At 49.3% G+C, this 23841-nt stretch overlaps 1 protein-coding gene across 3 annotated transcripts; it reads right to left on the bottom strand.

Annotated features, from left to right (window-relative positions):
• Window positions 1–152: 152 nt before the first annotated feature.
• BSDC1 (BSD domain containing 1) lies at window positions 153–23841 on the bottom strand. Of its 3 annotated transcripts, none has more exons than XM_047726048.1 (11): window positions 23781–23841; window positions 23158–23218; window positions 18113–18229; window positions 15992–16159; window positions 14326–14380; window positions 11526–11641; window positions 11032–11100; window positions 10778–10856; window positions 9283–9762; window positions 3193–3296; window positions 153–1709 (listed from the first exon to the last, which is right to left on the bottom strand). In XM_047726048.1, the coding sequence occupies exons 3-11, from the start codon at window positions 18206–18208 to the stop codon at window positions 1677–1679; spliced, it is 1200 nt and encodes a 399-aa protein (XP_047582004.1). In that variant the 5' UTR covers window positions 18209–18229; window positions 23158–23218; window positions 23781–23841; the 3' UTR covers window positions 153–1676. The 3 variants fall into 3 exon arrangements, with proteins under 3 accessions (XP_047582004.1, XP_047582003.1, XP_047582005.1); XM_047726047.1 differs by lacking the exon at window positions 23781–23841 and adding an exon at window positions 23482–23549; XM_047726049.1 differs by lacking the exons at window positions 153–1709; window positions 23781–23841 and adding exons at window positions 2943–3021; window positions 23482–23549.

Genomic DNA, 23841 nt, shown 5'->3' with positions numbered 1-23841 from the left:
GACCTCCTAGGGACCCAGGCCACCCCCGCTGCCATCCCTGCCCCTTCCCCAGGCTCCACGCCAGAAGCCAGCCTGTACACTGTATTCGTCCTGCCCTGCCTCTGGGGCAGCCACTGTTGGGGACAAGGATAGACCCCCAGACACCTTCCAGCTTCTGCTGAATCTCTTTAATAACAGCAAGTCTGGAAAAGGTTCAGGACAAAGTTCTTTTTTCTTTCTTTTTTAATTACAAAACTAACAGCTGTTAGAATCTTTTTTTTTTTTTTTCCTTTTTTCTTTTCCTGGCTACAAAATACTCTGGGGGAGATGCATTATAATTTAAAATATATAATATTGCACAAACAACCAAAAGGTTAATTAAACTAAAGAAATAATTACAAAGAGAAAAACCCCATCCCGTCAAAAAAAAAAAAAAAAAAGATTCAACATTCTTTCCATCCCACCCCCTCACTGAAGGTCTGGAGTGGAAATGACTGCCACTCTTAGCACACCTGACCACACTCCCTTTAGATCACTGGTGAATACACCAGACTCTGTACCAGAATCACCAAGCAGCATCATGAAGCACCAGGGTCTCCAGGAATTCCTGCAGCCCCTCATTCCCCCAAGAGAGGAACAGCTTTACCAGAGTGGAGGGTGAGAGCCACAAAGACTGGGTCAGTCTTCAGGAAGAAGAGCTTTTGCAGAAGCCTGATGAGAGCCTCAAGAAGTTCATCCCCAGCATATCCCTTCAAGAAGCAGAAGGGCTGAGGGGGAGAAGCCAGGCTTACCAGAGTCGGAAGTACTCGGCTTCGATCGCTGCTCTGTACTGCTGGTAGCTGGTTTGTGTCCTAAGCTACAGGGGGGTGGTGGTGGGTAGCTGGTTGGACAAGGTATCCTGCCAGGCAATGCAGAGAAGGGCCTGAAGTGACCCCCTTCCTTCTTGGGGAGGGGAAGAAATGCAAGAGCAGACTCTTGCTGGTGGCACAGCTGGGCTAAGGACTTGGGTGCATCCGACACAAAGAAGCCCTGGGAGAGGCATGGGGACATACCAGCCTGGGCCAGACAAGAGGAAGGAGGTGGGAACTCAGGGTTTGGTCTCTAGATTTGGAACCACGAGGAACCTTTCTGGGAATGGAAAATGCCTGGGAGGGGGAGATTCCCCAAGAGAGGCAAGTTTCCCAGAGAGGAATGCCTCTTACTCACTGGGCTAGGAACCAGAATGTGCTTGCCATCCCGGTCTAGCCAAGGATGGTGGGATGGCCTTCCTTGCCTGCTTATGGGTGGACAGAGTGTTGTCTCCGCTTCCTCCAGGAGACTGGTGCTTAGCTTCCGTCTACACAGGTAGAGGGGCTAGAATTATCCCTTGGGACTTCCCAGCAAGAGTCCCTAAGAACAGTGGGTGTTCAGCAGAGAAATGTAGGCTCTTCTGGTGAGGGGGGTAAGTCTCTTCCCCCTTGAGTCATCCTATGGTTGGCACAAGTCAGAGTTCCTGGTTTGGATTTAGTGAGCCCCTTCCCAGATGTGAGCAGAGGCCCAAAGGACCAGTAAGGAGCCACCCAGAATCTGTGCCCAGAGCTCTGGTTGAGAGAGGCCACTGGGGGGACATTCTCAGTCAGTGTCTTCCAGGGCTGGGCTGAGACGAGCGAGGGGGTGGGAGGTTCTGTGGGTGGGGGAGCAGCACGCTCCGGCTCCCCTCATTCCCAGTCCTCCCACTCTACATCTTCCAGCTGCAGACAGAAGGGGATAATGGAGAGCACAAATACATATTTACTCCTCTGAGTCAAGCCCAGGCCCAACCTCCCCTTGCTGCCTCCATTTCTGCAGTCCCCCGCCCCCACCTGCCCAAAGACCAGCCCATCCACTCCCCCCAGCCTCACCACCATACCCTCCTGGCCTCTGGGAGAGTGAACCACTGTCTTAAGGAATGTGTCTGGGGAGCAGAGCTGCCCTCTGCCTAAGTGGTGGCTCTGCTGCTCTGATTATTCCAGACCCCAAGGAAATGCTTCACCAGCCCACACTGGATGCTAGAAGGGGACACCTTGCCTCCAGGAGCCATGTCGGTCAGTCCCTTAAGGAGAACTGGAGAGGGGCACTGTGATCAGAGGCAAGGTGGCACTGGGCTCGGGAGCTCACAGGGTCTTCCTCAGGGGCTCTAGCACCCTGCTCCCTCAGCTCAAGTGTCCCCAGGGCACTTTCTGTCGGCCTGCTGTCAGCTGATCCTGGGTCTGAGAGGCAGTACAATGACTCTGCTTACGCAACCAGCTGTCAGGTTTTACAGAGGGCCGTAGAAACACAGAAAGCATCAAGCCCCTGTGACATGAGAGGGGCTTAGGGGCCTTCTCTGCTCTGGGTATAGTGAGGTCACAGGAGCCAAAGACTCTTGGGTAGGTCTCTACCTCTCCCCGGGCTTCAGTTTTCCAATATGAAAACCGAGGCCCTGCCTGTCTGTCTCATCTGTTCCCCTCTTTACAGCAGCTTCATGAGCTACATGATGGAAGGAATCATGTGGTTCTTGGGTGACAGTGGAAGAAACACTGACTTGAATCAGATGTCTGGGCTGGAGCCTCAGTCCTGTCACTTAGTAGTTGTGAGAGCTTTTCTCCCTGTCTTTCATTCACAATGACCCGCTCGACTCTGCAGGTAAAGAAGCCTAAGAGTAGGAAGGCCTCTGAACTTCTAGTTGGACTGGGTTTTGTGGTGGCTTCAGTAATGTTCACTGCTACTCCCATGTCTTAGGCATGATGCCTAACATGTCTAGGTGTGTTATCTATCACAGCTTACAAGCTTCTAGGGCCAGTTCTAGGTTTTTGATGGGGAAACAGAAGCTCAGGTTAAGTAACTTGCCCTAGATCACACTGCTGTTTGCCCCAAGGCCAGGAAATCTGTTCAGGTCCCATCCCTGGGGACCATGAATCAGAAGATGTAGGGCAGGGTTTGGAGCCTGCGTTTTTTTTATTGGCTCCTCAGGTACTTTCATGCAGAGCTAATGTCAGGAACTCTCCCACCATCCACCCTGGAACTTAGGGCAAGCAGAGCCTGCTGATGGGAACAATTCAGGGCCTGAATGGAGGCTCTAGCACCCTTCCCAAAGCTACCATCTCAGAGACGAGCAGGGATCCACCCTTAGTGGATGGCTGGGTCCGATGGGGAGAGTCCTCAGACCTTGGGATCATTGGGCTTGCTTCCCTGATGCCAATCAGGCCCACTCACCTCCCCAGAGGCATCCACTTTGGAGAGTGCCATCTGCACTTCTTCTTCGGTCATGTCCAAGTCAAAGTCCTTTTCCCAGTCCTCGCTGATGTCCGTGCTTGAGCCTAGAACCGAGATCCACAGTGTGAAAGGCGGGAAGGGGTAAGGGGTATGTATGGACAGTTTGTAGCTGGGGGTGACAGCACTCTTTAAAAGGGCCTGGCAAATATACATCAAAGGTCTCACATTCTGTTGTCACTCTGGCTCAGTGATTCTCCTTTTGGGAATCTATTCTAAGGAAAAATCCTGGAGTCAAAGATTTAACCAAAAGGAATTTCACTGTAGTGCTGTTTATAGTGATGAAAATTAAAAAAACAAAAACAAAAACAAACAAACTTGAGAGTTCACTGATAGGGAATTTTAAAAATAAATGGTGTAGTCACATAATAGATTATGAGACTTTTAAATGTTAGGCTGCAGAACACTTATACACATGGCAAAACAGTCTAAAACTATTAAGTGAGAAAAAGGAAGTTACTATAGTGGCGAAGCAGTCTGGTGTGGAGGCTCCCCAGAGCCACAGATATCTTCCAGAAGACATACACAAAGAACATTTTCCTTTTCACTTACTCCACTCTACCTTCACTGACCTTGCTAGTCCTGAAACACACCAGACACATTCCTGCCTTAGGACCTTTGCATGGGCTTCCTTGTACCCAGAACTCTCTCTTCAGATGTCCATCCACAGGCCAACTTCCTCATCTCCTTGCTCAAATCGTCCCATCTAAATGTGGCCTACCCTGACAGTCCTACTTTATTTATTTTTAGAAGATTTTATTTATTTGAGATAGAGAATGAGATAAAGAGCATGAGCAGGGTGGGCAGAGGGAGAGCGAGAGGCAGGCTCCCCGGCGAGCAGGGAGCCCAGTAAGGGGCTTGATCCCAGGACCCCAAGACCATGTCCCCAGCTGAAAGGCAGACGCTTAACCGCTTCACCAACTAGCCACGCAGGCGCCCCCCTGCCCCACACCATCCTACCTTATACTTTAAACTACTTGTTTTTTCCCATTGCATTTACCAACTTTCAAATATATCACATCATGAGACTGACTCTGCTTATTTGTAATAATAGAGGAACTGGAATGTGTGCTCCCCGAGGGTAGGGATCTTTGTTTTCCTTTCTCAGGTCTGCCAAGTGCCTCGAATACAGAGTTTGTGCTCAATAAATATTCATGGAATCCTTTCCTAAAGCAGGGTTGGCAGACAAGGCGCGGGGACCAAATCCAGCTTACTGCCTGTTTTGGGAAATTAAATTCTGGAGCAGGGCCATTGCCATTTGTTTCCCTATTGCCCACGGCTGCTTTCCTGCGCCGACAGCAGAGCTGAGGGCATTCCATCAGACTGAAGCATTTGTGATCTGGCCATAGAAAAAGTCTACTAATCCCTGCTCTAGGTGATTCTGATGTCTGCTAAGTTTGGCAATCACTGCTCTCAACATGCACATTTGGGTATGACTTACAGGCAACATTAAAAAAAAAATGTACACGTGAAAGTTATTCTAAGAAGAAAACTACAAAAATAGATTTTTTTAAAAAGTAGATGCGGAAAAAAGTATATGCAGTATGATTCTATTAAAAAATAAGCTGAGATGTTTGTATACATAGAAAAAAGATGCATAACATACCCACAATAATGCTAACAATAACTACCTTTAGGAGATGAGGTCAGGGGATAATTTTCCTTTTTTTTTTTTCCTAAAATGAACATAAACTACTTCGTATTTTTTCTCATCTATTAAAAGCACCTTCAAAAAGAGTAGGTCCCTGGGCGCCTGGGTGGCTCAGTGGGTTAAGGCCTCTGCCTTCGGCTCAGGTCATGATCCCAGGGTCCTGGGATCGAGCCCCACATCGGGCTCTCTGCTCCGCAGGGAGCCTGCTTCCTCCTCTCTCTCTCTCTGCCTGCCTCTCTGCCTGCTTGTGATCTCTGTCAAATAAATAAATAAAATCTTAAAAAAAAAAAAAAGAGTAGGTCCCTGATCTCACAACGACATGACCTATAAACACGTCCTTTGCTTTTTCTTGCTCAGCTTGCTCCTCACCAGGGACCCAGGCTCTGACACCCCTGCCCCAAGCACCCCTAACGTTCCTTATAAGGGGTCTTGTACTGTTCTCCTTCTTAGCCACCTGGCTGGCCACAAGCAGCCTTGTGAGATCATGCCTGGTCTCTGGAGCCACGCAGACCTGTGAATCCCTACTTTTTTATCTATTGTGTAGTCTTGGGTTAAGTTATTTTGGGCTTCAGTCTATTTATAAAATAAGGATAAAACCACCCTCTTTGCAGAGAACCACACAGGAGATTACAATGCAGATGACTGCCTCCCCACCCCCCTCATTCAGACCCTGCAGGCCCAGGTAAGTGGCCCAGAATTCTGAATTATGAATAGGTACCTGGGGACTCCTTGTAGGCCTGGGCCTGAAGTTCTAAGATACAACAGTGTTAAGATCAGAGATGTCAACGTGAAGTGCACATAACATGTACACATGGTGGGAATTTAGCAAACGGGGCCGTCAGAGGCACTGTCTCCGAGATAAGTCATGTTGCATGTGGCCCGGTGACTGGCCAGGGCAGACCAGCAACGGAGACCTGGTTCTTCAGAACCGCGTCCAAGTCTCCCTATGTCTTCAGGACACTCTGGTGGCACACACCGGGCTTTCTGTGGGTCAGAAGCCCGACCCCTGGAAGATTCCTCATCTCAGAGCTGTGGCTGTGGCCATGACAGCTTTCCCTGACCTCAGGTTGCCCTCCAGGGATGTGAAACTCTCATTTTCAGGCTTTAAATTCGAGGGCAGCCCTTCCAGGGGTAAAAAACAGAGTATCAGCTTACAGTTTGGAGCATTTCCTATCCACCCTCTGAGGCGAGTATGAACAGTCCGATTTAGAGGACGAGATGGAGGCTTCGAGTGGCAGAGATGAGAATCAGGGCTTTCTTTCCCATGTGCCTCCTTCCCCCATCCTGTCCTGTCACACGACAAGAGTGCTAAGATCTCCCTGACACTGTGCGTATGGCAGAGAACAGACTCATGCCAAAACAATTTAAGCTTTCATGAAGTTTTGCTGTTGTTTTTTTTAAGAAAGGGGAGTTTTCGGGTGATTATTAATCTCACAGTGTTGTCACTCAGCTCATTTTATTCTGTTTAACCAGAACTCTGCTTCCCCAGAGAAGAAATGATGGCAAAAGCCACTGTCAGGTCAGTCACTGGGGAAGGAGGGCCGTGAGCCCAGGGCTGCTCCTAGCTCGCAGGCCACAGGCCTATCCCCATCTCTCCTCCTCCTTCCTGCCAAGGGAACCGGAGCAGGCTAAGTCCAGGCTCTGAGATTAAATGGATCTTCGGACAAAATGAAGGCAGGAAGCAGCTCTACAATGACAGTGACTGCCCCGGGACCTTGGGAAACCCTATGGCGAGGCCACCGCAGGAGACTCTGCTGCGCACAGGGACCAAGCTCTCCTCTGTCCTCTAAGGATATGGACATAAGAGGGAAAAGGAGGGGCGCCTGGGTGGCTCAGTGGGTTAAGCCGCTGCCTTCGGCTCAGGTCATGATCTCAGGGTCCTGGGATCGAGTCCCGCATCGGGCTCTCTGCTCGGCAGGGGGCCTGCTTCCTCCTCTCTCTCTGCCTGCCTCTCTGTCTACTTGTGATCTCTCTCTGTCAAATAAATAAATAAAATCTTTAAAAAAAAAAAAAAGAGGGAAAAGGAGTCACTGTCTCCAAGACTTCATTCTTTTAAGATCCACTCTCTCTACTCTGTTTCCACTGTGCCCCTCCTAGTCCAAGACCCCGGCTTCCCCCAGCTCAGTGACGACAATTGCTTCTAGTGGGTCTTCTGCAGTGACTCCCCAGCCCTCCTGCAACCCCCGCCCCAACCCCCGAGCATGTCAGAGGCGGGAGAGCAGAGGGATGGAGAGCTTGTGCTACAGCTTCCCCATAATCTCATTTTGTCCTGCTTCAACCCACCACTAATTTTTCTGATCTTGCTCTCCCATGGCCCAATTCTATACAAACACTACCTCAAATGGGCCTGTCGTACCACCCAGCCAAACCCCCCACTGCCTTTTGGGCATCACCTGTTCTTCCACCTTCCCAAAACACTATTTTACACTTTTCTAAATATTTGGTGGGTGGGTGATTGATCTGTGTTTCCTTCCAGTAAAAAAATGGGGAAAATTACTCCGATCTCTTGGGCTTCTGTGAAGATTGAATGATGTGCATATCCAGTGCTTAGCACAGACCTATACAGACATAGAAAGTGCTCAGACATGGTTCCTTATTATCATTTCCCCAAAGCAGGGCTCTACTCAGATCTCTTCCCTGAATGAGGGCCTATCGTGAAACAGTTACCCCCAACTTACAGAGGAATAAATGGGGCTTAGAGAAGATCTGTAACTTCTCAAGTCATATGCTTTAGAAGCAAGGTTGGGATTAGAACCCAGAACTTTCTGAACCCCAGAGCCTGAGCCCTTAGCCCCACATGTAAAGCTCTCAGTACTGGTCAGGCCAAGTCCAACCTTCCAAGTTCACCTTAAGGTTAGGCTCTTAAGTTCTACTTCTGAGCTAATCCATCCGCCCTTCTTGTTCCTCCCTCTCCTGGAAGATAATACAGCAAAATGAGCTTCTGTCACCATCCCTGCAGCGTGCTCCCTGGCCTCTGCTATCCACACGTCATAGGTCCCTCAGCCGGGACTACCATGCCCCTGCACCTGCCCCAAACTCTCCACCTCTCTTCTACAATGCCCGTCTCCTCGGTGAAACAACTTCCGATGCCGGAGGTTCCTTCTTTCTCTGAACTCCAGCACCGAGCCTGGCCCATACTGCGTCATGCTCCATCATAAAGACTGTGGCTTTTGCCCCTCCCTCCTCAGTGTCTCATAAAGAGTAGGTAGGAGCTCAATGGATGACCTCACTGAACCAGAGCCAGAAGGGAAGCATTGTGTTGGAAACTGGAAACCCTACCCCTCTGTTCCCATCAGGGAGCAGGGTAGGGGTGGGGCGGGGCCAGTCTCCCTTCCACTGCAGCAAACCAGTCCTTACTGCGCTGGCAGGCATGGGCTCACCTGCTGGTCAAGTTTTGTGGCTGACTGGTATGTGTGTCAGCAGAGACTGTGTATGTGTGTTTCAGGAGAGGCTGGTGTGTCAGGAGAGACTGTGTGTGTGTGTTTCAGGAGAGGCTGGTATGTCAGCAGAGACTGTGTGTGTGTGTGTGTGTGTGGAGTGGCCTTCGGACAATCAGCTATCTCTGAAGAGGCAGTCTGGATGTGGCAAAAAGTCAACACCAGAGCTATCACTGTCTAATTCCAGGCATTAGAGAGGTTCCCCTTTGACAAAAAGTCAGTCTCCAGTCTAAACTTCCATTACACAGATAAGAAACTAAAGCTTTATTACTTAAGCTGGGTCACAGCAAGTTCATGAGGATTCATTTTATTCTTTTTTCAACTATGCCTGTAAGTGCTGTTTATGTTTCAAACTCATAACAATGCAGTAAGCTTAGGGAAGCTACATGACTTGCCTGAGGTCACCCAGGGGAGAAGACCTCTGACATCCATCAATGTCACAGGGATTTCCAACCCAGCACAAGGCCGCATCGTCCAAATGCAGGGAAACTGGCACAGGGTGGTAGCTAAGGGCATGGGCTCCGAGTCCGAGAGACCTGGGTCTGAATCTGGGCCTGCCACTTCCCAGTCATGCGAATTCGAGCAAAGTTACTTAACGTTTTTGAGCTTCACTGTTTTCACTATAAGAAAGGACAATAATACTGACCTCGCTGGGCTGTGAGATGTAATGAGAAATTAAGTGAACCTGGCACAAACCTTACTTTGTTGAAACTAAGACCCTAACGATTGTAAGATGCACCCTCATTTCAGAAAACAGGTATATTTTAAATGCATGAAATATGGTAATAAACACTTAACAGACAGCAGCTGTCATCATCAGTATCACAAGGACAACTGCTGCTGGGATCCTCCCAAAGGGTGAGGACACAAGTTTGCCTTACAGGGTAGCAACGCTATTCCCTCCTCCCCCCGCCGCCCCCAACCCGGGCTTTGGCCTTGACTTACCTTTCTTCCCATTGTTAGAGGGTGTAGACTTCCCACTGTCGGAGTTCAGCTCGAACACCCGTAAGTCTGTGAGCACCTCCTCCCTCAGAGTCTCTACTCTGGCTGGAGGCCTGGGCTCCGGGCCACTGGGGCGGCCAGCAGGGGTGTGGGGCTTCATCGGAGCTGGGGGCGGGGGCCCAGTCTCACCCACATCCACAGTCAGACCCTGGTCCTCCAAAGATGCCTCTAGAAGCTTTTGGGACAGGTCCTTGGGCAACCCTGGTGCCTTGGCTGCAGCTGCAGGTTTGGCGATCTGTGTCACAAGGGAGACGCTCTCGCTGCTCTCTGACGGGGTCACCTCTGTAGGAGGCTCGGCTGGAGTCACAGGATTCTCCTCACAGGGGCTGAGGGGGCCAGGTCCTCCTTTAGGGGATGTAGAAGTTTTGGCCACAGGAACCTTTGCCTCTTTTGGAGACGTGGGTGAAACGCTCACAAGCTCCTCTGTCAAGAGAGAAAGGGGAAGACGGCTATGTGCCCTGGTCAGCCCCAAAGCAACCTTGGAGCGCTCTGCAGACAGACCTCAGGTTCCTGCCAAAGCTTACTCTGGTCAAGACTAAAGGGTACCAGCTTCCTCACCCTCTCCCCATCACGGTTCATCCACAGATACTCCCTGTTGGTCAAAACCTCTCCTACCCACAAGGCCTAGCATATGGCTGGTGGACACTCAGCTTCCAGCAGCACAGCCCAAGGTGGTGTCATAGATTAGAAAGTTAAGATCTGACAGTGAATCAGTTCTGGGTTCAGGACGGGCTCTGCTATATCCTCACTGCATGATCTTGGACAAGACACTTAACCTTCCTTAATAAGGAGAACACTTAATAAATGTGGTAAAGGCCTACGGGTGGCTCTAACTTACTGTCCTAAGCCAAGCTACCAGGTAGAGGATGCTTGGCTACCTCCTTAAGCCAACACTTCCCAGTGGTTCCCGAACCCGGCCAGGCATGCACTTTACCAGGGGAGCTTGTCAGAAATACAAGTTTGGAGGTGCCTGGGTGGCTCAGTTGGTTAAGCATCTGACTCTCGACCTCAGCTCAGGTCTTGATTTCAGGGTCACGAGTTCAAGCCCCGTGTTGGGCTCCTGTGCTTGGGCGTGAAGCCAAAAGCAAGTCTGGCCACATCCCCCCAGAGTCTCATTTAGAATGGTGGGCGGGGGGAGGGAATCTGGAATTCCAGTCAGCATCCCAGGTGACTCTGAAGGGGCTGGTCCATGGGCTGGCAGGGGAATCTGCCGCTCCTGACCCAGTGATTTCTGTACCTGAACCAGGAATTCCACCAGCCCAGGCAAACATTCCCTTGTTAGTTGAGCCTGTCCTCAGCATATACAGATGCTGTATATATGCCCTATGCTTCCCTGGGTGCCAGGTCTCTCTTGGCAGAATGCTTACAGAATGGCCAGATGATCCCCAGAGGCACGATAGGACCTGTTACTTGCCCACCACCTCTCACCATCTCTTACCTTCTTCCTCCTCCCAGCCAGGCTCTTCAGAGATGCTCTGTTCCGCCCGTTGCTTCAGGGCATCCCTCCGGGCCTGCTCCTGAGTGTGTTGGGGTGGTGGGGGAGACAGCCAGAATTGGTCAGGGCCAGCTCTTCCCAGACCCTGGCCCTGACCCCAGAGCTCTTGGTACCCTGTGCCCCTTCTTCCCTTAACAAAATCCAGCCTACTTCCCCAAGGGCTGAGTGGAAGACCTCCCGAGGCCAGGCCAGCATACCTGCTCTAGTTGATGGACTTTATAGAAATACCGAAGCCAGAATTCTGAATGGGAAACGGCTGCTGGGACCTAGAGGGAGGGGAAGTGGAGATGAGACTCTGGGAGTGGTTGTGTAGGGTCTGTGCCCCCAGTCTTATCAGTCTGCCTGGAGCTGCTCTGGATTTCCGATGTGGTTAAGTGGCTGGGCGGTTTTTCTCAGAGCACTTACACCCTCCACCCCTACACCCACCTTCCTGACCCAGCTAGGCCAAGGAAGGAGAAAAGAATTCCCATCAGGCTTTGCTGGCCCTTCCATTTCTCACATGACTGCCAGAAACTTGGCAAATCAGCTTTACCCACATGGATTCTTAGCTTAGGACCTGGCTGGTCTGCCTCTAGAGGGTCTCTGATGGCTCTTTGGGCCAGATGACTCTGGAGTGACTCTAGGTAGGTCCCTCCCACCTCCCGACACCTGAAACCGAAGCTGGCTGAGGTGCTACCAGCTGGGCCCTCACCATCTTGGTGTAGAGGGCCCGGATGGAGGGGCTGCCTACAAGGAGCTCTGAGATCTCCCCCTTCTTCTCCTCCAGGCAAAACTGGGAAAGCCAGGCGTCAAACAATTCCGGGGGCCCTGCAGAGGGACAAACGCTGATGGTCAGTTTCCTGGGTCTGGAGAGGGAACACCGGCCTACAGAAAAGACACCTAAGCATGGATAAGGAGAGTGAGGAAAGCTTAAGGCTTTTTCCAAAGCCATTTCGCCAAAGGTGGGGGGTCAGGAAGGGTAATGGGGTAGTACGCCCCACTGATACCATGGCAAGGCACTGAAAAGTGATCTCTAGGACGGCCTATAGTCTGCATGCATGTTCTCACAAGCCTGCTCACACTTTAGCCCACTACACTTGGCCATTGAACCCCCTCCTCTCTGAAACCACTATTCTCAGGTCCTCACGGGCCCCATGTTTCCATGGCTACCTCTCTGCCCTCCCTCATGTGACCAATCCCTCTCCTGATCCTGGGAGCCCTCTTCTCTCCTGGCTTCTTGGGCTTTTGTGATTTTCCTCCCACCCTTCTAGTTGTTCCACCAGAGTCTTCAGTGGACTCCTCTTTTCCTCTCCTTTATCTCTTCTCATTCTCTTTTTTCCCGTTAAGATAAGTTCCACTAAACCATAAGTTTTAACCTCTGCCTCCGCCGACAACTCTTCCATCTTCACAGCCCCAGCTATCCTTCTGGGCTCCAGATCTGGGGGTCCAGGTGTCCTCCGGACACTCCTGCCTGCTCAAGTGCAGCAAACCCCACGTGTGTTCACTTTCTTCTCTCCCACACTGTCCCACGTGGTTATCCGCTAGAGCCCTGGGGGCCCTCCTGGACTCCTCCTTTATCCGATCCCTCTGCATTCCACTTCCTCAGCGTCTTCGTATGCACACTGTCCTCTTCCATGCACCTGCCACTCCCTAGGTTCTGGTCTTCCTACCAAGCCTCCTATCAAGTCTTCCCATCTTCTATTTTTCTCTAGTTTACCCTTTACAACCATGCTTGATGACTCTTCCACAAAATGCAAAATCTAATCACCCCAGCCCGCAAAACCCTTCAGTAGTTCTCTAGGGAGGTCTTTTATTTTTATTATTATTACTTTTTTTTTTTTTAAAGATTTTATTTATTTATTTGACAGACAGAGATTACAAGTAGGCAGAGAGACAGGCAGAGATAGAGGGGGAAGCAGGCTCCCTGCTGAGCAGAGAGCCTGATGCGGGGCTCCATCCCAGCACCCTGGGATCATGACCTGAGCTGAAGGCAGAGGCTTTAACCCACTGAACCACCCAGGCATCCCACTACTTTTTTATTCAGTAAATTCTTACTGTGGGGCTGAAACTCATGACCCTGACATCAAAGAGTTGCATGATCAACTGACTGAGTCAGTCAACTCTAGAGAGGGTTTTATTTATTTATTTTTTTAAAGATTTATTTATTTTAGAGAGAAAGTGAGTGTGAGCAAGTGAGTAGGGGGGCGCAGAAAGAGGGAGAGGGATAAGCAGACTCTTCTCTGAGTCTTTGATCTCAGGACCCTGCTCTCACAACCCTGAGCCAAAACCAAGAGTAGGAAGCTCAACCGACCGAGCCACCCAGGTGCCCCTGGGGAGGGCTTTTTTTTTTTTTTTTTTAAGATTTTACTTATGTATTTGACAGAGAGAGAGATCTCAAGTAGGCAGAGCGGCAGGCAGAGAGAGGGGGAAGCAGGCTCCCTGCTGAGCAGAGAGCCTGATGCGGGACTCGATGCCAGGACCCTGAGACCATGACTTGAACCGAAGGCAGAGGCTTAACCCACTGAGCCACCCAGGCACTCCTAGGGAGGGCTTCTTAAGCTAGGACCCAAGAATGGGCTTCAGAGGGTCAAAGAATTCCCCTATTGTATTATAAAATTTTGTGGAGAGAGGGCTTGTCATTATCAGCAGGTTTTTAAAGACCTGTATGACTAAAACAAGGTTAAGAACCACTACCTTGAGGCATACAGAGCAAAATTCAAACTGCTTAGTCTGGCACCCAAAGCCCTTCTGATCTGGCCCAGACAGGGCCCCAACCGACAGCTCTCGTTGCCTCCTTCCCTCACATGCCCCCTCATCAGCCTTCCCCAGTGCAGAAGCTTCAAATATCCTGTCGCCACGCTTGAACGGCCTTCTCCCACTGCCAAAAGTAAAATTAGTTTACCTCTTTTTTCTTTTTTTAAGTAGGCTCCATGCCCCATGTGGGGCTTGAACTTAGCACCCCAAGATCAAGAGTTGCAAGCTCCACTGAGTCAGGCAGGCGCCCCGAAATTAGTTTACTTCTAATTCACCCTTAAAACCTCCATGTCAGTGTCACCTCCTAGGTTCCCCAGGTCGGGCTGGGTGCTTTCCTTCTGGGCTCCTGTCCATGGAAGCAGGACTCCATCCCTACTATCGCTGCTTCCACGGTTGCCCGTTTCTCTTTCTGAGCTCCAGTTCCCAGCCTGGGACTTGCTGCACGGCAGGGCTTGGCAAACGCTCAAGAGAAGGCAGGCAGGGCAGCAGGGCTAGGGTGGGATGGGGGCCTGAGGGGAATGGGAGGGAGTGGAGTAAAGTCTCTGTAGACCAGGATGCACACAGTTCAGGCTCAGGGAGGAAAAGGGACTGACAACCCATCCCGCCACACGTAAGGTGTAAGGCGTGCTCTAGCCCCGCTCTCATCCCTCCACACACGGGAGCCGGGCCTATGCTATCAGAGACAAACAGGGTGCTCATCCCAGAATCCCCCCATCTCCCTTCCCTACAGGCCTGCCCCCTCACGGCTGCCCCCTCACCATCTGGTTCATTGCAGTAGGTTGCCGGGTCTGACTGCAGGCTATAGAGGCGAGCCTGTAAGAAACAAAGAACAGGACTTCTGGAGTGCTAGGGAGAGAACACATCTCCTCTCTGACACAGACCCTACCATTGTTGTTAATTTAGGTGCTTTGAAGATGTCCCTCCCCTATACATTTTTTTCCCACTAGAAGTCAACCTCAATCCAGCTTCTCCCCCTGCTGGCTGCCAGACCCATGGGGCACTCTTCAGCTCACCCTATGGCTAGAGAGGGGAGTACTGGGCTAGGAGGGCAAAACTGGGGTTTTCAGAAAAATGGTCTTTCCCCTAGTATTTACTCTACCTTGGGAACCAAGAAAATACAGTGTAAGCAGACTATAAAATTATATGTATAAAATGCTTCTGAATTATGTGAAACTTGAAAAATGTTAGTTCAAATATATTAATAAAGCCCAAATTTATGGGTAAATTTTGAAGGAATGTAGCTCCCTCAAATTAAAACCATTCATCAAGAACTTAATATTTTTTCTTTTTAAAAGATTTTATTTATTTATTTGAGAGAGTGAAAGAGAGGTGAGGGACAGAGGGAGAAGCAGATTCCCCACTGAGCTGGCAGCCTGATATGGGGCTTGATCCCAGGACTCTGGGATCATGACCTGAGCTGAAGGCAGCTGCTTACTGACTGAGCCGCCCAGGCCCAAGAATTTCTAAATTTCATAGCAGTCTGCCAAATGAATTACCTCCTGGGTTCCTGTTAGGGCCACAGGAGCGACAAACAGAAAACCTCACCCTCCTTCCTGAGTATTAAGTGAAGCAAGGACTGGCTGTCTTTATCAGAACTTTAGCAAGGGCCTTTGTGATCCACTGCTGTTATAATTTAAAATCCTACCATTTAAGAAATTTCACACTTCCACTCAAATGGTCACTAAGTGGTGGCGTTAGTGATAATACTTGAAAAATCATTGTGTTTCGAATGGAATTTCAATGTGGTAAAAATGCTACGAAGGCCCAACTGCCGTGACATTACACTGCATTTAGGAGAAAATACTCTGAAACGTAAGAAGTAATGCTGAGAAGATAAAATGTGTAAGAAATATCCTGCTGCTGTGGTTGATCTAGGTGCTTTGAAGACATCCTCGGCCCATGCACTCATTCCCACTGGAAATCAGCCTTAACCCCAGTGTTGGGAGTACCATGCCCGTAGAGCAGTCCTTATTACGGCTGAAAGCTAAAGGGAATCCAAATGTACAACACGAGGGAAATGAATAATGACGCTATCTTTACTTGCAAGAATTTAAAGACATTACGATGATGGTGATTAAGAAAGATGCTAATATACTTTAAACATTTTTTTTATAGCAGGTTATAAAATGGCATGTATAAAGTGCCTTTTGGGTAAAAAGAAAAAAATCCAAACTATCTTTACCAATGCTTGCAAACAAAAAGAAATGACAGGTTAGACACCAAAGAGAGATCAGTGATTCTCCTTGAGGGATGGGATTTTGGATTTAGGAATCATTATACTTCTGCTTACTAGTATTCTTCAATTTAGTTACATACACATGTTTGTTTTCTGGCCTGAACACGTATCGCTTTTGTGAGTGCACGTTGGAAACTAGAACCCAGTGCTGGTAGGCACCTGCAGAGGAGGATGAATGTAATGGATACCTTCGTGCCATCATAGGGCTCAGCTGTGCCAGAGGGCGTGCCCATCAGGGTGATGACATCGCAGTCTATGGTTTTGTCTGGTGAGGGAGCAAAGGTGTCGGAGATCACCCCTAGGAAGTCAGACAACCCCTTCTTCATTTTCTCTGTTGCCCCCGAGGAGCCTTCAGTCTGCAGAGAGAAGCAAGCAGAGGAAACAGGTGGCCCGGCAGCAGGCTATAATCTAGGGGACGGGTACTGAGGGGTGAAGCATCAGGGGCAAAAGTGTGCTCCCTATGTGGGGACCAGGATGTGCTCACGGCCTCTCATCCCATCTCTGGGATTGGAGAAGGACAGAGGCAGCCAGGGAGATGTGGAATGGGGACCCAGTAGGCCTGGGTAAGTCAGAGCAGAACTCTGTTTCATCAAAATTTCAAGGCCAGTCAGGCTGATCAAAAATTGGCAGGAGAGGATGCCTACCATACACGGTAAGTGGGGAAGAGGACCTCTGGGTAGAGTGGTGGGAAAGGTACCACTGTTGGAGACCTAAACCTCTGTGAGTCTGTTTCATGATCTGTAAAATGTGGATAAACAGACTTCCTTGAGAGGGCTGCTGTGACAAAAAAGATAAGGCATGTACCATGCCTGGCATACAACAAACATTTACCAAACAGCAGTACTGTAATATTACAATTTCATCATCATGGCTGTTCAGGAAGTGGAACATTTTGTACAAAAGGTTGGGGAAATATGGGCAGGATGAGAACAGATATCCCTGCCTAGAGGCAAACCTGGGACCAGCTGAGGGCCAACATATGGATCAGCTAGAAGGGGCAAGTGGGACATGGAGCTTGAGCCACACTGGTCAGAATGGCCTCGAAGCAAAGCACAGACGGGATGCTGACAGGGCCAGGCTCTAAACCTCATGGAAAGCATAATATTTACTCCTGATGAGGCTCTCCCAGCATTTTACAGCTGGAATCTAGGAGCGTGCTAGCACTTGCTGGCACAGATATACAATCAATGAATGAAGAAAAGGAATGAATAAATGGAAGAAATGAATGGCATCTGTGCTCCTGGCTGGACTCTAGCAGATCAGCAGGGTTACTCCTTGTCGTCCATGCCCATCAGCGGCTGGCATTAGCAGGCAGACAGTAATTTACAACAAGTTACAAGAGTAACCAAACAAGGCTGGTGGAAAGAACTCCAAAACATGTTTCTCGTAACATGGCCTCTAATCACGGGGCAAATGGTTCAGCGGGAGCTCAAATGAAGAAAGTGCAATTGTCCCAGCACTAAAGGAGAAACTGTTCATACAAAACCCGTATATTATACCTCATCAGAAGCTTGAGATTTGCAGGGAAAGCCAACCATATACAACTTTCACTTTTCACGCTGACTTTAGAATCTAACTCCTATCTCGCAAGAAGATTCTGCTATATGTCTCTGATCAATAAAAACAGGGCCAGTAAGAATATAACTTGGCACAGACTTTCTGGAGGGTAGTTTTGCAATAAGTATCACAAGGCCTAAAACTGTACTCACCCTATGATCTTTTCCAGTATTTTATTATTAAAGAAAATACGAAGGGCAAAGATTTAGCAATCGGAATGTTCAAAGTGGCTCTGTTTATAGTACCAGTAAAAAATGCAGTAGGAACCTAGGAACTGGCTGAACCTACAGAGCAAAGTAACAGGCCATTTATGATGCTGGAGAGCATGGTCTGCAATGATCAAGTCAGAAAGTAGGTTACAAAACACGGTATTCAGTTGATTCCAGTTTTGAAAAAGAAAGTGGACCTAAGGAACATATCCCCCAATATTAACAGCCGTTATCTTTGGGAGATGGAATTAAGGGTGTCTCTAGGTCTTTCTTTTTCTTTTACTTAAGGTATTCTCTACATCGTCTATATAATGAATGACTTTGCGAACAGGAAAACATTTGCTGAAACAATACAAAAATGGGACAGCCTGGTAATACTTCTTCCATGTAGCTTGTTTGCTCGACAGACACAATTCTTTGAAAGTGGGAGCCTCTGGGCAGGAACAATCACTCAATAGTAGAAAGGTTGGGGTGTCCCCACCAAGGGTCTGGGTCAGGTCAGGCTGGAGGGCCAGTCACTCCGAGGGCAGAGGCAGTACTCACAGCTAGCTTCTCCTTGACCACGCTGGCTGTGGCCGCAATGGTGCAGGCCGTGTCATGCTGCACCACCTGGGTGAACTCTGTCAGGTCTCGCTTCATGAACTCCAAGGCTTCGGAGGACTATGGGAAGACAAGAGAGGGATGACAGAGCCAGCTGGCACCACTACCCTTTGTTCCTGTTCTCTGGGCTTCTTCCGTCCCAGAAAGACATATGGAAAACTCAGGTGCCATGGCGCGGAAACAATGCTGGCTTGTCCCAAGCCCATGACCTGGGATTACTGAACAGCAGCGCACAGAGGGACTTCCTGTTGCTCTGAGAATGGGGATGAGTCTCAGCCCCAGCACTTCGAGAAGCTCTGGGGCCACAAGTAACTCTCATCGAGTCTCGGGTTTCTCCTGTAAAATGAGGGAGGCGGCCCTGTCAGTGGTTCAAGAGCAGGCTGGGGAAGGGAGCACATGTTGTCTGGAAATACAACAGAGTCTGACGTGTTGCTCTGATATGCTTTAAGTTGTGATGTTTGTTTCAAATTTCAAATAACATGAAGAAAAGGTGTGTGATTTTTTTAATCAACGGAAAGTGTTCCTACTTTTCCTTTTTTCATTACAGGGAGATTCAGTTGAAATATGTGTCAGTATGTGAAATTATTTGTCTGAAAAATTTCATGAACCTGTCACATTAGCTTAGAAAGCATTTATGAATAACTCTTGACAATTTAATGCCAGTAAAAAGGTGTGTGATTTTTATATTCAACAAAGTGGATGTCGAGAAATACTGGATTGGATTCTCTCTGAGGGGTTCTTGGTTCTACCACGCCAGGATTCTATTCATCCATAGAGCAGAATGGGTATTTGCTTCTGTCGGACTGACCTGCCACTCATCCTGCACTCAGATGACATGAGACCGCAGGCCATCAGCTCTGGTCTGAGTCTTGCCCTGCTTTGTTTCATCCTTACCCACTCTGGGGGGGGTACCTTCCCAGACTACCTCTGTGTTTGCCCTGGCAAGCCTTCTCATTGTGTGTGTGTGTGTGTGTGTGTGTGTGTGTGTGTGTGTATGTGTGTTAGCATTTTTGAGGGTTCTGGTGATTTTTTTCTTTGGGGAAGGGCCTGCCTAGTTTTCATCAGCTTGGGATGTCTCTGGATGGGGCAGTGTCGTCTATAGGCAAGAAGCTTCTCTGGGAGTGGGAATCATGTCTCCATTTCAGACTCAGGACTACTTAATTAGGGTGGAGGGGTCATTTATTAATTCATTCTCTCCAACCACTCTGCCATCACCTTGGTCTAGGCCAACCTGCTCTTTCAAACTGACTCCTTGCAGGGTGCATCAAAGACCTCCACTACATTGTCCTTGTGCCTGCCACTGCTGTGAGCTTTGGAAGTCAAAGCGGACTAGGCTGTCCCTGCTTTCCATTCTTCAGTGCTTACACAGTATCCTATGAGCAAGCAAAAAATCTTTACCTTCACTTCCAAAGCTCATCTCATCTCTTCTCTGGCAGACTCTCCCCTACCACTGTGTCCCTCCCTGAGCTCTAGCTGGCTTTCTGCAAGTTTCTCAAATGATCTAGCATCCTCCCTACCTCCAGGGTGTCTAAACCCATGATTGTAACTCTTCGGAACACATACGTGAACAAACACAATGAATGACCCCCCTCACCTGGTTAACTCTGGTTCTTCCTTCAGATCTATGCTTATATGTCACCTCCCTAGAGAAGCTTCCCTGATGGCACCTCAGATTAGCTTGGCTCCCTGCTTCCCAGGGTACCTGCATGTTCTCTAACATTTGTCATGCTGCAGACTTATGACTGTCCGTTCAATTATCTAGCTTCCTGGATAAACAGAGTTCTGTGAACATCAAGCCCGTGTTTTTTTTTTTTTTTTTTTTTTTTTAAAGCCCGTGTTTTTTGCTCACTGATGCTCTCCCTGTGTATGACATAGAACCTGGCATGGAGTAGGTACTCAAAGAATGTTTGCTCGTTAAATTTTCATGTACATGGGCACATTTTAATTATATAACCATTGCCATGATAATGTGATGAACAGCTGTCTCCCTCACTAGACTGTGAGCTCTGAGGGGACCCGTATGAACCGACAGGGTGCTTGCCCTCAAGAAGGTCATCGTCTACCGGGGAAAATGCTCCCATGACAGTGTCAGTGTACAAGACCAGAGTGGTGACCAGTGTTTTCTCAGGAAGTTAGAAAGATTTGATGAAGGGAAGCCTGGATTGAGCACCTCAAAGAATGAGCAAGAGGAGCCAGTAAAGGAAGCCGGGGCACAGCAGGGCCCAGGGTTTACTGCAGCCTCTGAACATTTCAGTCCTAAGGAACATTGAAAGAAATGCAAAAGTAGTTTGGAAGAAAGCTGGAGAGGCTGCCAAGGGCAACTACGGTGGGCCTGGTCAGCCCTTGTGGGAGTTGGGGAGCCACTGAGAGTTTGAAGGAGGGGGGACAGGATGAGGTCTGCATTTTTCATAGGTCACTCCAGTGACTGGCCTGACAAAAGTGACAAGATTAGAAGACGGAAGAGAACCCATCAGGAGGTTGCTGTAAAGTTCAGAAAAGGAAATGAGAGTATATGAATAAGGATAGTGCTGGTCAGGATGAAAGGATGGGACCGATTCAAGAAATAAGAGCAAAAAAAGGTAGATTTAGGGATTAAATAATGTATTGAGTGAGGGCAAGAGAGAGTCAAGGAAGAGCCACTGGCTGCTAACCTAGGTGACTGGGTCGATGGATGGCTGCCAGCTGAGAGAGAAAATGCGGAAGGGGGAGCAGGCTTAGAAAGAAGGTGATGACAATGATTTTGGTCACGTAGGATGTGCGATGACAGTGGGCTAACTGGGACAGTTGCCCAGCAGGAATTATTCTCAAACAGTAAAGCTCAGAGAAAAGGACTAGGAATCACACTATCATGAAAATGGAGAGGTCTCCCAGGAAGAGTTTGTAGAGGGAACAGAGCAGTGAGCTGAAGACAAGACTCCTCAAAAACCACACCTTTAAGGGATAAGAAGGGAAAGTCATGCAACAGCAAGGGAAGAAGAGCCAGGAGATGTGGAGAATCGAGAGAGGAGCAAGCCACAAAGCCAAAGGAGTAGAGTTTCAAGAAAGAGGCTGAGTGATCACTAGTGTCAAATGCAGCTGAAAGGCCCAGGAAGATAAGAGCTGAAAACCACCCGATGGATTTGGCAAGTGATAGGTGAAGCTGAGTGTGTTTACAGATAAGCTCACATGTGGTGGCAGCAGGGATGGGGAGGGAGTTATGAGAGATCATGTTGTTGACTTCAAATATGAAAAGTAGGAGGTGAGGGTTTCTCCTAGAGGTCAAAAAAAGAGGAAGTAGCTGAACAGAGCACTGGAGGGAAGAGTTAGGTTTGGGGAAAGTTTCGAAGATAAGGGGAAGAAAAGCAAATCAGAGACTGAAAAAGCTTGGTGGGGGGGGGAGGGGGTGCTTAGGCCTAAATAAGCTTGGGGAATCTGTGGTTGGACCAAGGAGCAATGACTTTATCAGTGTCTGTGCATAAATGCAAACAAGCACAATGACTGTAGATGGAGGGAAGGAGCAGAGGAAGACAGGTTACAGCACCAACTCAGAACTGTGGTCTCTAGGGCAATGGATGCTAGGGGTGCAAGGGAACTGAGGGTCCTGGGAACTGAGTATTCTAGATGGAGCTGGAATGGGAAGGCAAGGGGGGCGGGGGCAAGGCCAGGAAAGCACTGAATGACCAAGGGAAAAAATGGAAGTAAAAAATGGACTAGTGGTGTTTAAGAGGTTTCCCCAGCACCCTCCTCAGGACTTAATAAAAATAACTGATGCTTATATACTACTTACGGTGTGCTAAGTATTGTTCCTAGTGCTTTACACACGTTATTATTTAATCCTCACAACAGTACTATCAGGTAGGTGTTCTTAGTACTCCCATCTTACAGGTGAGGAACTCAGGTCTAGAAAGGTTAAGTAACTTGTACAAGTTCATGTAACAGTAACTAGCTGAGAGGGAAATTAAGTCCCCTCTTTCTGAATGGGGAACTGTCAAAGGCAGAAACAACATCCATACCCTGGCTTCAAACAGGGAGCTTCCCAAGAACAAAGATGGAAAGCTAACCAACTATCTATTTTTCATGAGTTATGGTTAAGACCGGCCTTGAGGGCAACACACAGAAAGTCCTCGCCCCAGTTGCTGAATGAATGTCAGATTCTCCTTCCAGGAGATCGCTCAACAGTATTCTGAGGTCCTTTGAGAGCTTTTCAATTAAACTTCACTGTGAAATTCTCTTAGTCCTCAACAACAACATAAACAACTGAGGACATTCTCAGATTAGCTAGACTGTAGCTAGCTGAGAGGCTGAACGGAAGTATGCAGGCTAAAGGAGGTATTAAAATGCCCCCAGAGCAGAGGACTGATTTAACTGAGATCAGAAGCCTCCTGGAGTCTGCCCTGAAGCAGGACTCACCCCAATTTCTTGAAGTAAACAGTAATTAACTTTTCCTTCAGGATTAACTTGGGCTGGTTCTGACAAACCAGTATGGGGTGGAACAGAAACACACAACAGCCTTGTCTATTGGCAGAGCCAAGGCTCACTCATCATCCCACAGGGATTGCTGCCTCTCCACCAGACTGTGAGTTTTGTGAGGCCCAGGATAGCATCTGCACCCTCAGGACCTGTCAGAGAGTGCTAGCTGTGGAGTTCCAGAATTTGAATGACTACAGAAATAAGTTTCTATTGCAGACATCTTCGTCAATAGATCAAAGGTTCTCTCTTCTACGAAGCTGTGAACTTCCTTAGCTGGAATAAACTGCTCTTACTATGGATTCCTACAAAAAGGAAGCTCCGGCCTTTGAAACAATCTGTATTTCACCGTGGCTAGTGTCACAGTGGTCTGAGTCGGGGGTCAGTCCTCCCCAAGACCGACAGGGGTAACAGTAGGGCCCGGGTGGGTGGGCCTCATCTTTGAGGCCCAGCGCCCACACTGGTCGGGAGGGGCAGCTTGGACCTGCTTGTATGAGGCGGCCGCGAGGCCCTGGCGGAGGAAGGGCGCCGGCCCGGCTTACCTTCTCCTTGACTGCCTGGTAGCTCTGTTGCAGCCAGCTCCGCCACCAGCCCACGTCCTCCCTGCGAAGACAGATATATCTGGCGGCCCTGCGGTGCGACTCTTGCCCGCGCATGATCGGGTCTCAGTTTCTCCCTGAGATGTGGTCCGCGGGCCGAGACTTGGCAGACCGTTTCCCTACCCCCTCGCACTGAGACTCCACCCCGCCCTTTCAGCCCCGTGCACTCCCGGGCTGGCCTCCTGTTCCCCACAGGGACCCTGGCCCAGCACCCCGACCCTGGGAGAATTCAGGCCCCAACGCCCGAGAGCTGGATGACGGGCTCACCCTTCCGCCATCTTGCCTGCATGACATCACCACTATTTACTGACCTCTGACTTCCGACACGGCACTACCCACCCCCCCCAAGCACCGCCCCAGAGCGCCCGGCCCAATCCTCGCGCTGACACCGCCCACAGCCCAATCTCCGCCCCGGTCCATCACTAGGCCCCGCCTCCATGAGCTCGGTCCACTCTCTGTCTAGAGTTCGCCCTTAAGCTCCGCCCCTGAAGTCTCGGCCCAATCCTCACTCAATTCGGTTCTCAAGTCCATCCCCAAGCGTTAGCCCTACCCCCACCAGCACCTACTTTTTAATCAACTAACTTCGGATACGGTGGCTGCCAGGGACCACGTCCGCCGGCCTGGACC

This window comes from Lutra lutra, chromosome 4, assembly GCF_902655055.1.
Source record: "Lutra lutra chromosome 4, mLutLut1.2, whole genome shotgun sequence".
NCBI lineage: Eukaryota > Metazoa > Chordata > Mammalia > Carnivora > Mustelidae > Lutra > Lutra lutra.
This window is presented reverse-complemented; position numbering and strand designations above follow the sequence as displayed.